A 17,850-nucleotide genomic window follows, 5' to 3' on the forward strand; every position below is an offset into this window, starting at 1 on the left:
GCTTATTCTTCATAGCGCTTCTGTTCTTGAAAATTCTATTTTTGGTTTTATATTTTCTTCCTTTGAAATACCTCATTTTGTCAGAATGGTAGTCAGGGTCCTCTGAGCTCAGGGTCCGAGCCTGCCGTTCAGCAACCCCGGGGGTTCATCTCTTCAAGACTTTTGCGCTCAGACTCTGACCTCACCAGGACCGAACTGCACAAGGTCGATGAAACACATGAAGCAAATGCTGCTCATTGCCCTCGCTCCAGCGTGTGGAATGCGTAGTTAGTGCTGGGGGCTTAGTGCTTGTTGTGACTGGGTTCCTGCCAAACAGATGAGCAAGCTAAACCGGCTTGCTCCCAGGGGCAGAGAAAGCAGCCTCCTGGGGAGGAACTCAGGGCAGGTTGGGCTGCTGGAGAAGGGAAAGCAGCAAAGGCAGAGCGGCGTAGATGCCAGCCGCTAGCAGGGTAGGAAAGCAAAACCCCCTTGAATCTGGGAGCAAACTTGTGCATGTGGCATGTGGTCTGTGCCACAGCCCGGACATGCGGCCCGCGTCAGTAGAGAATCTCCCGCATGGAGGGCGGGCCTCCCCCTACCTGATTCGCAAGAGATTCCTCAGCTGTGCTCCCTCCCACAGCAGTAAATAACACAGACACAGCCGTGACCAAACTAAGGCTTTAACTGGGGTTGGGGTGGAGATGGAATGAAGGCCTTCGTAACTACAAAGGCTGCACTTCCGTGGGCTGCTGCTGGAGAACTCGTACAAACCTCGTTTAGACGGACGCAGTCCAGCCCGTGATTCCAGCAGCCCTTCATTACGGTGCAGGTAAGGCCTAAACACTGTTGCCTGACACTTAAAAGGGTCGCACTGCTTCGCCGTGTGCCAACCAGGACTCTCATGGGTGCAAGGAGCCTTCCCTGGGAGCCCTCAGTGGAATGTCACCATGGAAAACCACCTTAGGCAGCTGCCGCATGTGGAACAGCAAGTTTAAGAGTGTCATGGAGCAGACTGGGAACAGGAATGTCAGTCAGGATCGAGTTTTCCCCCCAAGAACTCCTGTGTTCAAATCCTCAGTTGTTATCAGGTCCCCGGGGTTTATTGTGAGAGGAGAGAAGGCGGAGCTGGGGCCTCAGTGTCGCAGGCCCTGGCTCCTGTGGTTTTCCTGGAGGGTTGCTGGGGAGCAATGGGCCTCAGCTCTTGTTAGGGTCCCACGTCCTTTGCCTGCAGCGGCTGGTAGGTCTCTATCCTGCAGGTTTCAGGGGCTGCGGTTCTGGGGGCCTAAGAGGGAGCTCAAGGATGGCAAGTGCTGATTCCAGGAGACCGTTCAGTCTCCATGCTGTGAGCATTAAGGTCCCTGAGGATTGTGCTTGTGGCTGGAGCAGAGGACAGCCAGCCAGGGGCTCAGATGCTGGAGGTGTGGGGAGCCCTGTTCCCTTCCCTTCAGCCTCTTCTTCCTCTTCACCTTGTTCTTAATGATCCTTCTGCAAATTCTCTGGATTGCTCCAAGAAACCTTGAATGGAGCCAAATGCATTCTGCACCTTGAACAACACTTGCTGGCTCTTACTTGATAGAGTAAATGAGAGATTTGGATATAAAAAAAGTGCATCTGTGGGCAATGATTTCTTTGTTCCTCCATCTATGAAAAGGATGTGGAATAATCCCATGTTTAAAATGGTGTTTTAAAAAATATCTGTTGAGTGGAAAAGATCTTCCACCCCCTACAGATAAGTTTCAACACACTGAGGGGGAAAAAACAAACGTTGCCGACATTGATTTCTTGGCACACTTCTCACCCAGCGGTCCTGCGGTGGGCGGTAATGAGTGCAGCCCGTGTGCATCTGCTGGGAGGCTGTGGGCAGCAGGTGAAGACTCATCAAACAGGGAGCCAGAAGGAGCAGTGGCGGCTGTAAGTTAGGGAGAAGGTGGGATGTGTTCCAGATTCCCGGTGGGGGCCGGGTGGACAACCTGAGGGTCTGAGAGAGGAAGCATGCCGAAAATGACAGGCATCTTCTTGGGCAGCTGATGGAGGTCACTTCCATTTCTCCTGCTCTGTTTATGAGGCACTTTTCCCCTCCCCCCGCCCAAGGGCCCTGCTTCCCTGTCACCCTCACCCTGCACGTCTGTCCTGGGGCCTCAGCAGAGGACACAGCCCAGCAGAGCTGAGGTGGCCTCTGGGCCTGTTGGAGCATTTGAGCATTGAACTAGACTGGCCCCAGTTGTCCAGAGCCCAGGACCCACCTCAGGCATGAGGGAGGCTTGTCAGGCCATGTCTATGGTTTCCAGATATAAAGCCAACCTGTCAGTACAAGAAGCTCGTTCCTCCAGCAGACTCTGAAGACATGACAGGGGAGTACCAGTGTTTTCATCCAATAGATAAGAAATCCGTATTTTTCTCATATTACATCTTTCAATCGCATTTTGGGCTCTCGAACAGCATTTGGATGCAGTGTACAAATTACTCTGGTTTTCGTTCACTCCTTTTTTTAAAATGACAGTTCTTTCAGTGTTGTGTCCAAATAAATGATGTCATTGGAGTCCTCAAGAGAAATGTGTAGATATCATGCCTGAATGAGTTAGGGACGACTTGCTCGTTTTCTAATAAAAGTAAAACATACAGTGAGAACGTACGTCTAGATGTGGAAATATGTCTTAAATCTTTGGAAATCCTCTTAGAAAGGACCCTGTTGTGGAGTTAACCTCTGCTCATCTGTGTTTTAGACAGAGGGGAGTAAAGGACTGTGCTGGGGAGGCAGGCAGTGGGGGGCAAAGTAGGTGTCACCTTTCTCATACTTGTCTTTCAGATGGAACCCAGTGAACTGGTGGGTTGGAAGAACCAATGAGACACACACTTACTGGGGAGGTTCTCTGCCTGGTGCTCAAAAATGTGCTTGTGGATTACAGGGGAACTGCCTTGATTCTCAGTATCACTGCAACTGCGATGCTGCCCGGAATGAATGGTGATTTCCATATAATTTCCCTGTGCAAACTGTAATTCTGTGTTGCTTAAACTGTGTAAGTTAGGCAGACATTGGACAAGACAGGTGTATAAAGAGAATAGATTAAAGTATTCCCCAGCCAGTTCAAGGTGTAAGCTTTGATGTGTACAGTGGAATTAATCTGAGGACTGAGGCATTAAGGTAGCTATTTCTGCTTACCTGTGAGTAACTAATCATGTCCACTTAATTTTTTTCCTAATAAGACAAGATATGAATACCAGATTAATGTTTCCCATTCACTGAAAGTACCATTATCAGAATTCCTAGGGTTAAGTTTAACCTGATAGATATGACGACGGCCCCGTGGCCAGCCCCGGCATGCTTGCTCACCTCCCTCGCTGCCAGCTGCATTTTTAAATGGCCTCATAGGGAAAATCAAACAGGGTCTAGGGTGCATAAAAGGGGGTTATGAGACACAAACCTCTCCCTGTCGCTGGAGGTCTCAGAAGGCTTCCAAACCCAGAGGGAAGGTGGAAAGGGAGCGATCTTCCAGCTAACCCCCCAGGTAGCAAGAAATAACTCCCTGAAAACACACATCCACAGACCTGCCCTCACACAGATCCGGAATCCTTGGATTAAGTTAGTGTGTCCACAGGTCAGCAGTACCAATGGTTCATCATAGAAGTACGTGACATTCTTGCTAGAGGCCCGCCCTCCCCAAGGATTCCCACAGATAAAAATGCCACCAAACATGAGCTCACAATCAGGGCTACACAGCCCCAGGGGACAGAAGTGGGAGGCAGAAGAAACAATGGAGTAAACGGATGCCTAAAAATCCCAGATCACGGATAACTTAAGAACATCAGATAAAATAAATGCGTGAGCTGTTGGAAAAATAAGGCCTGGGATTGACTGATAAAGCAACCAGATACTATCGACAAAGGTGATCGCGATTTACAAAAGAACCGAATGAACGTTTAGAAATGAAAATATTCTCATTGAAATTTAAGACTTGTCAGATCAGATACTAGACACACGGGATCAGGACACTGGTGAAACGGAAAATGCGTGTAGATAAGTGGCAGGGACTCTAGCCTAGAGAGACCGGCATGGGAGGAAGGAAACCTGGGACAGGGAGGGGAGAGCTGCGGTCAGAGTCAAGTTTTAACAGAGGAGACTGGCGATAATGAAGGGCTAAAATAGCTAAGAATTGGCCAGACTTGAGAAAATACTACGATACCAGGCAGGATAAATAAGAGTAAATCCACCTATAGAAGCATCATGCTAAAATCAAGGAAGATGAAAGAGAATGTGAAAGGGAGTGGAGGTGACCAGAAGGTGTCAAAGCAAGGACTTTTGGAGCCAGGCAAAACCCCCTCTGTGGATCCAGCAAAGCCTGCGGGCGCTGGCACTCCCCTCGCTGTGCCTCAGTAAGTACAGTACTGATTCCAAGTGTGTCCCTAGCCAAAATACAGGGACACCCAGACAAACAGACACAGAAGAAATACACCACCAGCCAATTCCAAAAGACAGTTTAAAGAAGAGTTTTTGTTTTTTTAAATTTTTTAATTTCTTTTTTTAAGACTTTACTTATTTATTTGACAGAGCTCACAAGTAGGCAGAGAGGCAGGCAGAGAAAGTGGAGGAAGCAGGCTCCCCGATGAGCAGAGAGCCCAACATGGGGCTCGATCCCAGGACCCTGGGATCATGACCTGAGCTGAAGGCAGAGGCTTTAACCCACTGAGCCACCCAGGCTCACCCAAGAATGGTTTTTAGAATGAAAGTGGGTGATCTGGTAAGGAGAGTCTCAGACCCTAGAAGAAATACCAAGGAAAGAAATGTGTAAACTCAGAGGTTAACAGAAACATAAGAGGCAAATATGAGACACTAGTCATGTGTCAGGCATGTACCATACTGAAACAGGAGGGAGTGGTCCTGTCCAGGACTACAGCCAGGGTTAGAAATAAGAATATGATTGAATTTAAAAACTTGTTTTGTAGAAGCTTGTGAGCATTAAATGGCTCATAGTGCATGCATTAGGATTTCAAGTGTAAGCACTGAAAAATAGAAACAGTGTAATACTCAAATCCAAAGAGGGAAGGAAGGAAAAACAGGATTTTAAGAACAGTTAATTCAAAAGAAGGTAGGAAATAAAATTTAAAAAGGAAGAAGAAACAACAAGCAACAAAATGACATAAGAATATTATGGGAGTGCCTGGGTGGCTCAGTGGGTTAAACCTCTGTCTTTGGCTCAGGTCATGATCTCAGGGTCCTGGGTTCGAGCCCCGCACCAGGCTCTTTGCTCAGCGGGGAGCCTACTTAGTACGCCCCACCCTCTGCCTGCCTCTCTGCCTACTTGTGATCTCTTTCTTTCTGTCAAATAAATACATGGAATCTTAAAAAAATGAATATTATGAGTAATTAGACACAATAAATGTGACAAAACAGCCATTTAAGTGCAGATAGGTCATTTTGAATTAAAAATAAATATATCTTGTTTGTACACCTAGAAATGTTGAACGCAAAATCTTAAAACAACTTATGAAACAAATGTGCACAGAAGTAATTTAAGTTTAAAAGTCTTTTTTATGTTTTTAAAGATTTTTACTTATTTGACAGGGAGGAAGGGTGCCTGTGCCCATAAGTGGCGGAAGGGCAGAGGGAGAGGCAGAATCCCTGCTTAGTGGGGAGCCCAATGAATTGGGGCTCACCAAAGGACCATGAGATCATGCATGACCTGAGCCAAAGTCTGATGTTAAACCAATTGAGCCACCCAGGCACCTCAAAATTTTGAAGTCTTAATATAGAATGATTAGCATTACCATATAATGATGCTTTTTAATTTCACCAAAACCCCCTAGTAATCCTAAAGTTGTATGTTTCTAACATACATGACTCAAAATGTATATAGAAAATAATTGCCTGAATTGAAAGAAGGAATATACAAATCAACCATTGTAAGGAGAGGTTTAGACATCCATCTGTTGGCAACTGGTAAATCATGCAGATGACAATTATAAACGATATGGAATATTTTTATATGGAATCAATGGATTGATTCCGTAGGCCCTGAAAATTACAGAGTATATAATTTTCTCAAGCACACATGGCACATTTTTGCAAACTGATTTTCCTAATGTTTCATAAAGCAAGACCCCAAAGATTTTACAGATGTTGTTATGGTATGGACAAGTTCTCTGATTACAGGACACTGAGGTTAGAAATGATTAACAGAGGGACAAAAATATAGGTGGCATTTCAAAGCCACAAATGATTAGAAACAAGGAAATGAAGACATTATTCATAGAAAATATAGTTCCCTAACAGGAAATCCCGAGGATAGACACAAATATTATTGAAATTAATGAGAATTCAGTAGGGCTTCCCACTGAATCTTAGAATAACTGAATTCCTACAAAGAGCTTATTACCGTAAGAAAATATCATGAAAACCACTTGCAAAATCAGCATGAAGACTGTAGATCCTGCAATAAAGATAACAGAAATATGCAGAACTTTTATGTTTTATTATGAGATTATAAGAAGGTATATCTAAATGGAAATATCACATGACGGCCATGAGTGGGAAAAACTTCATTTTCTTGATTCCATTTCATTCCAATGCCAGTTATTTGCTGAGTGTTTGGGACGGTGAGACGCTGGAAAGATGCACGTGGGAAAGCAGTGGTCCATGGCAGTCCTGAAGGTGGAAGCAAGGACGGGAGACTGGCCCCCCAGGACTTGGAGTGTCAGGGGACCGCAGGCTCCGGACGGAGGGCGTTTCCTACGGGATGAACGAAGGGAACAGCACAGCCCGAGAGCGAGCCCGGGAGCTTTCAAAACAGGGAGCTCCGGGCGGCGATGGTTCCCTGGTCCCCAGGCTCGCTTTCTCCAGAACAATTAGGAAACGGGAAAGCTGACTCGGTGTTCCCTGAAGCCTTTCCCAGAACTCAGGAGTCGCGGTGGCTGTGCTGCACCTGCGAAAAGGTGTTCTGCGAAACAGCCCGCGCAAGCAGCGTCTAGAGCGCCGGGAACGGAAGACCAAGAGGAAGCGGCCTTGGAAGTCCCGTCACTGAGTGCTCGGAACCTACCATGAGAGCTGCCGGGCCTAGAGAGCAACCCTCTGGCCTTCGGGGAAAAGAGAGAAACATGGAGAGGCAAGGAAAATCCTGAGATGTAACGAAGTTCGGCGATTTCGAATGAGTCTGGTGACCCTGGCAATGAATCTCGTCCTACGTGAAGCGTGGGCATTTGGGAATGACCTGTGCTGAGAAAGAATTCTCAGTTCTGAGCTGTTTAAAATTTCCTCAGGCTCAGGTAGTTTACTTTGCAAACAACAGAATTAAAAAAGAATGTATTATGATTATCTGCCTTAACACACACAATTACCCATTATGATTTTCCTTAGGTTTTTTTGCAGGGCTCTCTGTGCTTTGTCATTGCTAAAAACAATTAAAGTGTAGTTTTTCACTGCATTATAAATGTAGCTTTTAAATGGCTCTTTAAAATTCAGGGTTACTCAATGAATAACTAATGCCCTTACATTTTCCCTCTAGATGTTCTACCAAAATAACAATGACAGGAATGAAAATGCTTATTTGTAACATTTCCTGATACTTAACACCAGGAATTAATTTTGTTGTGTTAGCCCCACATTTATAAGAAGTATTTATTCAGACTGACTTCCCCCACCATCCATGCCACCTTCTGGCTTGTGACCGACCACCTGTCCCATTCCCAACAAAACCAGGAGTTCCGTGTTTGGGACGACCTGCCTGTGTGCTTCCAAGCACAGAAATTGCAGGGCCTTATAGATAAAGCCCTGGGGTTTTATTCCATCTGATTTTTGGAAACCATCTGATTCCAAAAAAAAATGTTTCTGAACTTTCAGGATATTTAGTTCAAATTTTTGATATCTTGCCTATATGCACCGGCAGTCACCTTGTCAATTTTTAAAGCAAAATAAAAATGCTAATAATTTCAATTTTCCTACCTCGAAAGAATATTTTTGATGCCTCAACAGAATTGGAATGATTAATTATCAAGTGATGCAGGGTCTTTTTGAAGCAAAGCTATTAGCCTGAACCATTGGAACCATGCTGATTGTTTTGACTTGCAAAAACATCAGTTTCAGTTGCTTCCATTTGTATACATCAGAGCAAGTGAGGGCTTTATAATTGTTAGAAACTGAAACTTCCTAGGTTCTACACAGATGCAGGGCACCTGAAGGATACATTAGACACACTGTTATTTGTTCTAAATCCAAAGTACATACATAATTGAAGCAGGATGTAAAAACATGAGCAGCTCACAAGGTGCAGAAGAATCTTCTTTCTTTGCCCAGAACGGTGGTTGGTGGCACAGCTTGCTTCCTACTCAGGACCTCTGGCTCTAGTCTGGTTTTTGTTACATTGGAACTATAGATATTCAGTCCTAAATATTCACTTATGTGATTGTATTATATTACAAGTATATTTTTGTCATTATATGTAATATCCACTAGATTCCTTGGTGACACTGATGGTGGTTCTTGTGCCCATGCCCCCAACATGCAGGACCTGGCAAGGGGTCACTGTGCACCAAATGTTAGCTGAATGAATGGATATAGACAGTCACGACGAGCTCTTCCCCTGCATTACCCCAATTATTAATTTTAAGAGCATATTGTATCATACCTTCACTTTGGTTTAATCAACCTTCTTTCTTTCTTTCTTTCTTTCTTTCTTTCTTTCTTTCTTTCTTTCTTTCTAATGGATGGCATCAATACATAAGGAAAGGCTTAGTAACCACAATAGGAGTTTTGGAAAATTGAGTTAAAAAAGAAAAATCTGGGAATTGAAAACCTAAATCTTTTCAGTTGGGTGGTTTGGTTTTTGTTTTGTTTTGTTTTGTTTTTAACAAAGCCAAGTAAGTTTTGCATTTAAATCTCACAAGGCGGGCAAATGGGAAAGGGCCTCAAGCTGTTTCATTGAAGGGAAATATAATCTCATGCTCGCAATGACGATTATGATTTCAGCCCTGCCCGTTTTTCTCTGTGGTCACGCAGAGGAACAAGGATCTTGGATCCTCAAACCTTATTGAGTACGTTACTATGTCAGAGTTCAGATGAGTCCTTTGATTTCCTTATTGTTACGTATTTACAAATTTAGCTTACCATGTCTTGCGCTGCAGTAAGAGAATATTTGCTCCTTCTCTGGATGTCATTCAGAATAACACTAAGGTGGTCGTTTTTGTTTTATAGGACCAGCGACACAGTAGTTCTTTCCCATAAGGATCACCTGCCAGTCACTCAGGTTGCGATGAGAGACACAGGCCGACCACATTCAGAAGCGGCTTATGCGCTGGGGCCTCTGCTCTGCTCCGGGGACAGTAAGTAGTGGCAAGAGGAACTGCCTTGACCCCTGGAAATGCATGTCAGTGTTTTAGGAGACATGTAGCTGCCTGAGTCCATAAGAACACTGTCTTTGCTAATACTCTGCATCTCATTAGGAATGTGTTAACTTACAAAAGAAGTGTGTATTGGCGTTCTGCTTGAGAAAAAAAGGAGGTATATTGTATTACCTTTGGAGTGTGTGTCCTCTGTGTAGTATTTGAGTCGGACTATTGCTGTGAATGTTGGTGGGATGATCAGAAACACTGATCACTGTCAGCAAAATCTAGTCATTTGATAATTAATTAATTGGAGTAAGTATTGGATGAATGCTGAGATGCCTAAAACTGGTAAGATACTGAGAAACGGGGTGACGGAAGCCATCATTTGTCTGTTTGTTGTCACCCTCTGACAGTTTGCGAACCTCAGTGATCCTAACTATCCTCACCCCTCCCACTACATGTGGATTTCTTACCCACAACATTCTGGGTTTTCCCTCCTTCCTCCCCATGCCAGTGACATCCTATTGTGGTGCCCCCGGCCTGTGTGCTCAGCCCTCTGTCTCTCTGTTCTCCAGTGGTGAGCTGTTCCCAATAGGCTCATGGCTTTAAATCCCACATTGAGGTCAATGATTCTGTCATCGCTATACCCCAGGCTGTCTCCCTGCACTCCCACCTCTGCCACCCAGCTGCTTAGGCTCAACAGACATTTCAAAACAGTTTGTCCAAAAGAAGGAAAAAAAAAAAAAAAGTTTTTCCACGAGAACCTTCCCCAACTCAGGGCATGGCAACTCCATGCTTCCTTTCGCTTAGACGGAAAATGTAACAGCCACTCATAACTTCTTTCCTCTCTTAACACACATTGGACTCATCCATAAATACAAATCATATCACTTTGAATTTCAAAACTGGATCCAGCAACCCCCACCCAGTGGCTTGACTGGACTACTTGCAACTGCTTCTTCCCACTTAGCGGAGACGCCACAGAACGGCCAGAGGGAAAAGTCAGGGCATGTCAGTTCTCTGGCCCAGACTCTCCAGTGGCACTCGTATCAGAGCAGAGGCCAAAATTCAACATCTACCAAGGCTGCGGTGGCCAACCCTTCCCAGGGTCACATAGAAGATGTTGCCATGTGGAGAAATCCTGGCATTTCTGAGATTTGCCATTCAGAAAATGGAAGTTTCCTACTTCAGATGACAAAAATATTGAGAGGTGGATAGTCACAGTGTAAAGAACATATAAAGATGCCTTGATGGATGACAGTATGAAGAATTGTTCTTCCCACTCATGACCTTAGACAGCAGACCACACTCTGTGTCCAGATAGGACGAACTAAGCACGCCAACCTCACTTCTCCCAGGAGTCCCCCTATGAAACCTGGGCAGCACGCCTGAAACAGTTATCTCAGGGCTCTAGCAAGCCAGGAGAGGCAAGGAGGAGAAACCAGAAGGCATCATTTACTTTTCTCTCCAGTGTCTGTCGGTCAACCCAGACGTGTTCACTGGGTCATGGACAGAGAAGTTCCAGGAGAAGCCCTCGAGCCCTGGCTAGAGGCTGGAACAGAAAGTTCCTAACTTTCAGGGAAGGCAGGAATCCCATTTCCCTCTTTTTCTATCTAGTCAGACCCATAACGATAACAGCAGAAGCTGCCCAGGGAACGCACAAGAGCCAGGACTTCAGAAGGGGACTTTTGCCCTGCATAGGGCAGCTGTGGCTCAGAGATGATGGAAAGACTCCTCTTATTTTTATTTTCTTCCTCCACTCACCCATCGCTTCGCAATGGACCAGGTACAGTTGCATAGGAGAGCATTACAGAGCAGTCTCAGTAGAGCCTGTTTTCCAGTTCTGTGACTGACAAGGGAGACCAGGGGACCAGAAAGTACCTAGAAGAGCAGAGGGAGGCAGCCATTCAGGAAAGCATACTACATGTTGTTTATGAAGTCCTGGGCTCATCTCAGAGCGGCACATGCATGGATCCAGTCCTAACTGTAGACCCAAGACCTAGGCTGGCCACTGGGTCATGCACAAGTGAGGCAGAGCTGAGTCATGCTGCAAAGGCTTTGGAAACTGGACTGCCATTAGAGACAGCCCACCCTCTCCAACACACATTGCCTGTCTTGCTAATTTTGGCCATTCTAACTGGTGTAAGGTGGTATCTCAATGTGGTTTTAATTTGAATCTCCCTAATGGCTAGTGATGATGAACATTTTTTCATGTGTCTGATAGCCATTTGTATGTCTTCATTGGAGAAGTGTCTGTTCATATCTTCTGCCCATTTTTTATATGACTATCAGTTTTGCGTGTGTTGAGTTTGAGAAGTTCTTTCTAGATCCTAGATATCGACCTTTTGTCTGTACTGTCATTTGCAAATATTTTCTCCCATTCCGTGGGTTGCCTCTTTGTTTTCTTGACTGTTTCCTTTTCTGTAGAAAAGCTTTTGATCTTGATGAAGTCCCAAAAGTTCATTTTTGCTTTTGTTTCCTTTGTCTTTGGAGACAAATCTTGAAAGAAGTTGCTGTGGCTGATATCAAAGAGGTTACTGCCTATGTTCTCCTCTAGGGTTCTGATGGATTCCTGTCTCACATTGAGGTCTTTTATCCATTTCAGTTTATCTTTGTGTATGGTGTAAGAGCATGGTCTAGTTTCATTCTTCTACATATAGCTGTCCAGTTTTCTCAGCACCATTCAATGAAGAGACTGTCTTTTTTCCACTGTATATTTTTTCCTGTTTTGTCGAAGATTATTTGCCCATAGAGTTGAAGGTCCATATCTGGACTCTCTAATCTGTTCCACTGGTCTATGTGTCTGTTTTTATTCCAGTACCATGCTGTCTTGGTGATCACAGCTTTGTAGTAAAGCTTGAAATCAAGTAACGTGATGCCGCCATTTTTATTTTTGTTTTTCAACATTTACTTAGCGATTCGGGGTCTCTTCTGATTCCATACAAATTTTGGGATTATTTGCTCCAGCTCTTTGAAAAATGCAGGTGGAATTTTGATCAGAATGGCATTAAAAGTATAGATTTCTCTAGGCAGTATAGAAATTTTAACAATGTTTATTCTTCTGATCCAAGAGCATGGAATGGTCTTCCATTTTTTTGTGTCTTCTTCAGTTTTTTTCATGAGTGTTCTGTAGTTCCTCAAGTGCAGATCCTTTACCTCTTTGGTGAGATTTATTCCCATGTATCTTATGGTTCTTGGTGCTATAGTAAATGGAAATGATTCTCTAATTTCCCTTTCTGTATTTTCATTGTTAGTGTATAAGAAAGGCACTGATTTCTGTACATTGACTTTGTATCCTGCCACGTTGCTGAATTGCTGTATGAGGTCTAGTAGTTTGGGAATGGAGTCTTTTGGGTTTTCCATATAAAAAATTATGTCATCTGCAAAGAGGGAGAGTTTGACTTCTTCATTGCCAATTTGAATACCTTTTATTTCTCTTTGTTGTCTGATTGCTGTTGCTAGGACTTCTAATACTATGTTGAACAAGAGTGGTGAGAATGGGCATCCTTGTCATGTTCCTGATCTCAACAGGAAGGCTGCGAGCTTTTTCCCATTGAGGATGATGATGATATTTGCTGTGGGTCTTTCATAGATATATTTTATGAAGTTCAGGAATGTTCCCTCCATCCCTGTACTTTGAAGTGTTTTAATCAGGAACAGATGCTGGATTTTGTCAAATGCTTTTTCTGCTTCAGTTGAGAGGACCATGTGGTTCTTCTCTCTTCTCTTATTGATTTGTTCTATCACATTGATTGATTTGCGAATGTTGAGCCATCTTTGTAACTCAGGGATTACTCCCACCTGGTCATGGTGGATAATCTTTTTAATATGCTGTTGGATCCTGTTTGCTAGGATCTTGTTAAGAATCTTAGCATCCATATTCATCATGGATATTGGTCTGAAATTCTCCTTTTTGGTCGGTTCTTTGCCTGGTTTGGGATCAGGGTAATGCTGGCTTCATAAAAAGAGTCTGGAAGTCTTCCTTCTGCTTCAATTTTTGAAACAGCTTCAGGAGAATAGGTGTTATTTTTTTCTTTGAAAGTTTGGTAGAATTCCCCAGGGAATCTGTCAGGTCCTGGGCTCTTGTTTATTCAGAGGTTTTTGATCACTGCTTTAATCGTGTTACTAGATATCAGTCTATTCAGGTTGTGGCCAAACTCTGGAAAGAACCAAGATGCCCTTCAATGGACAAATGGATAAGGAAGATGTGCTCCATATACACTATGGAGTATTATGCCTCCATCAGAAAGGATGAATACCTTGGGGTTATGGACATTGGGGAGGGTATGTGCTATAGTAAGTGCTGTTAAGTGTGTAAACATGGCGATTCATAGACCTGTACCCCTGAGGATAAAAATATATTATATGTTTATAAAAAATTAAAAAAAATTAAAAAATCATAAAAAAGAAAGAAATAAAGGATGAATACCTAACTTTTGTAGCAATATGAAGGGGACTGGAAGAGATTATGCTGAGTGAAATAAGTCAAACAGAGAGAGCCAATTATCATAGAGTTTCACTTATTTGTGGAACATAACAAATAACATGGAGGACATGGGGAGATGGAGAGGAGAAGGGAGTTGAGGGAAATTGGAAGGGGAGGTGAACCATGAGAGACTATGGACTCTGAAAAACAACCTGAGGGTTTTGAAGGGGAAGGGGGTCGGAGATGGGGGTACCAGATGGTGGGTATTATAGAGGGCACGTATTGCATGGAGCACTGGGTGTGGTGCAAAAACAATGAATACTGTTATGCTGAAAAGAAATTTTTAAAAAATTTTAAAAAAACAGTAAAAAAAAAGAAAATGGCTGAGCCTCTAGAAAATAAATACACTTTAAAAAATACCCTCTCACTTGAAAAACTTAGATGTTAAAAAAATGAACTGAAAGTAGAAATACATGAGTCCTTTTGAAACCTAAAGGCATATGGCAATTTTTCTAAAAATAATTTTAATTTTAGTCATATGATACTTAAGAAAAATAATCCTCCAATTGAATACAAAACTACTTTGCGAACCTTGATCCTTTTATATTTGTCCTGAGAGCATAGACTATAGTGTATTAGAAGTTGAGAAAGCTTTTGAACATATAATGTAACTTTTACAGTGTGTTCTAAATTGATACAAATTCCATGAAAAGATAATATATTAATATAACACATTTATTATACACTTGTAAAGTAAAGCCATGCCTACATTTATATAATATGATTCAGACCTCACATGAAGCCATGCAAAAGCCTTTTGGAATGTTGTGACATTGTAAAAAGGACTGAGTCTCCTCTTGAAATGAGAAAACAGGTGTCCTGACTTCCATTGGTCTGACATTTAACAAGGAAACCACAAAATATATACCATGCTTGAGTGACCTTGAGCTCAACAGGCATTCTTAGTGGAGTCTAAGCAGGAACACAAGTGAAGATGAACAGGAATGATCCAAAATTCTTGAAGATATAGATTGGTATAGCTTTGTTGCTATACTACCTCCAAGCTGTTTTCTCAGACATCTTTGCAGATGAGTCTCCAGATCAGGCACACATGAAGTGACAGGGTGTGGAGTTTCTCAGGATTTACTCCGGTCAATACATTTTATGCTCTTATCTAAGGTGCTCAAATATGATTGCATACTCTTATTATTTACAATAACTCTGAGATCTGTCCAGACATGGAAAATCATGAAAAATCCTCAACTTTTAAATATAGCATGTTTGTTACTTCTGCAATTTGTTGGTTTGTTCATTCATTGCCAATTCTCTGCCATACCTAAGAATATATTTAGCATTTATTCTATTTTTATTTATATATATTTTATTTACCCTCTAGTCTAAAAGCTATTTGTTGTGAAAATAAACAACACTTTGTCTTACAAAAAGATAAATAAAATAAAATTTGTATATATGCATATGCATATATATATGAAATCAACATGCTCCACAACATTTAAACAAAGCCCAGAATTTATTAATATAATATTTAAAATATATAGGAAGTCATCCAAAATTACTTAGCACAAAGAACCAGAAAAATCTAAGCTGGCTTAGGAAAATATAATCAACAGATACTAATGCAATTATGACACAGTGGTTAGAACGAACTGATAAAGAGTTTAAAAGAGCTATTACACAAGAACTCTAACAAGTGATCATAAACACTTTTGTAAGAAATAGAAAAAGAACATTCACCAAAGAAATAGGATATCCAAAGAGTTAAATGAAAACTTTAGAACTGAAAAATACGAAACTGAAATAAAAGATGTCCTGGGTGGGCCAAATAGTGGATCTGAGATGAGATAGTCAGTGGCCTTAATGATAGGAATGACTTATCTGATCAAAAGAAAGAAAAAATCTAAAAATGAACAGGGCCTCAGGGAACTCTGAGTCAACAACAAAAGATCTAACATTCATGTAATTGAGCATCCAGAAGCAGACAGAATAGTGTGGTGCTGAAAAAAAAAAAAAAAAGGAAAGAAAAAAGGCTGATAATTGTCCAAGTTTGGCAAAAAACAGACTTGAGAAGCTGGATGAACTTGAAACATAAACTCAAATTCACCTCCAGACACATCAATATTAAACTGCTGAAAACAAAGGCAATGAAGAATGTTTGAAATCAACCAGAGAGAAGAGTGATGCATCATCTGTAGGTGAACTCCTACTCATATGTTCATGACTTTCTCAGTAGAAATATGGAAGCCAGGAAGGAAGTGGCAAAACATTTCTCAAGGGCTAAAAGTAAAGAACTGTTGGTCTGGAATTCCATATTCAGCAAAAATCTCCTTCAGGGATGAAGATAAAGAAATTCTCAGATGAAGGAAAGCTAAAAGCATTCCTTACCAGAAGATACTTTAAAAGACTTTCTAAAGGAAGACTCAGACAGAAGTGAAATGCTATCAGAAGGAAATTTGGGATCTCAGGGGTATAAAATCAGCTTGAGAAATGGTAAATATTGGGGTACATATAATAGACTATTCTCCTGTTGAGTTATTTTAAATATACCTTTGGTTGAAAGCAAAAAATACAACATTATTTCATAGAGCTCTTAATTTGTACAGATGGAATACATTTGGCAGCAATAAATGAAGAGCACTTGGTAAACTGACAGAATTGTTGGCGAGGTTTTGACATATGAGTCCAAGTGGTTAAAATGCAGATTCTGAGCAGACTCTGAAAAGTTAAGTGTATATATTGTCATTCCTAAAATAACTAACCAAGGAACTGCTAGAGACAAAAATAGAATACTAAAAAATGTTTAACTCCAAAGGAGACAGAAAAGAACAACAAAGCCTAAGAAACAGGAAAGAAATAATAAAATGGTAAAACTAAATTGAACTTGTCAACATTTATATTTAATATAAATGGTCCAAACAAACCCATTAAAGGACAGATGGGTATGACTCAACTATGTACTTTGTACAAGAAACTCACTCCAAATATAATGATATCATAAGTTTAAAAAGAGCGACAGGGAAAGATATACTACACAAACACTAACTGAAAGAAAGCTGGACATTCTGTATTAAATTTTTGCTTGAAAGCATAGAAAGTTAATAGATACAAAAAGCAATTAAGAAGACATGAGAATCTTAAATGTGTACATTGATAACTGACCTTCAAAATACATAAAGCAACAACTGATAAGATGGAAAGGGGAAGTAGGCAAAATCACAATTATAATTAGAGAATCAAATACTCCTCTCTCATTAATCTTTGGAACTAAAACAGGGGAAACAAGCAAAGTGTACATAAAACCTAATGTCACTACAAAGCAACAGAATTTAATTGACATTTATGTAACACCCTACCAACAGTAAAATACACATTCTTTTAAATTGCACATGGATACATCATATCCTATGTCACAAAACAAACTTGAGCACATATCAAATAAATCACACAAAAATACATTCCCTGACATAAATGAATTAAACTAGAAACAAAGAACAAAGAGAGTGAGAAAGTCTCCAAACACTTAGAAATTAAACACCATACTACTAAATATTAAATATAATATTAAATATTAAACACCAAACTACTAAATATTAAATGAGTCAAGGACGTCTCAACATTATAAAACATATTGATCTGAATGAAAAGGAAAATACGACATATCAAAAATGGTGGGAGGCAGTTATGTCAGTGCTGGGAGAGATAGTAATAGCATTAAATGCTTGTATTGTGAAAGAAAAAGATCTCAACTGAATGATTTAAGCTTTTACCATAATAAATTAGAAAAAAAGAAAAAATAATTCAAAATAGCAGAAGGAAGGAAATAATAAAGATAAGAAGAGAAATTAATTAAAGGCAGAGATCTATAAAAACAAAATATTTGTAAAAGAACAATAAAATAGATAAATCTCTAGCAAAATTGTTGAGAGAGAGAGAGAGAAGAGAAATATTACCAATATGAGTAGTGAAAGCTGGAGTATCACTATAGACCCAAAGACATCAATAGGATAATAATGGCATACCACAAACAACTATACACATATCAGTTCTCCAATGTAGATAAAACAGACTAATTCCTTGAGAACCACTAACTACTAAAACTCACTCAAGATAAATTG

General features: G+C 41.2%; 1 protein-coding gene across 1 annotated transcript in view; it reads left to right on the forward strand.

The window, feature by feature from the left end:
• Positions 1 to 17,850, forward strand: part of LOC123388156 (contactin-associated protein-like 3) — a 148,536-nt gene that overhangs the window by 120,263 nt on the left and 10,423 nt on the right. Inside the window, 2 exon segments of the mRNA XM_045067369.1 lie at positions 2,786 to 2,941; positions 9,161 to 9,288. Coding sequence (XP_044923304.1) covers positions 2,786 to 2,941; positions 9,161 to 9,288 — 284 coding nt within the window.

Source organism: Mustela putorius, unplaced genomic scaffold (genome assembly GCF_011764305.1).
Source record: "Mustela putorius furo isolate JIRA1106 unplaced genomic scaffold, ASM1176430v1.1 tig00003890_pilon_pilon_pilon, whole genome shotgun sequence".
In the NCBI taxonomy this organism is placed as follows: Eukaryota; Metazoa; Chordata; class Mammalia; order Carnivora; family Mustelidae; genus Mustela; species Mustela putorius.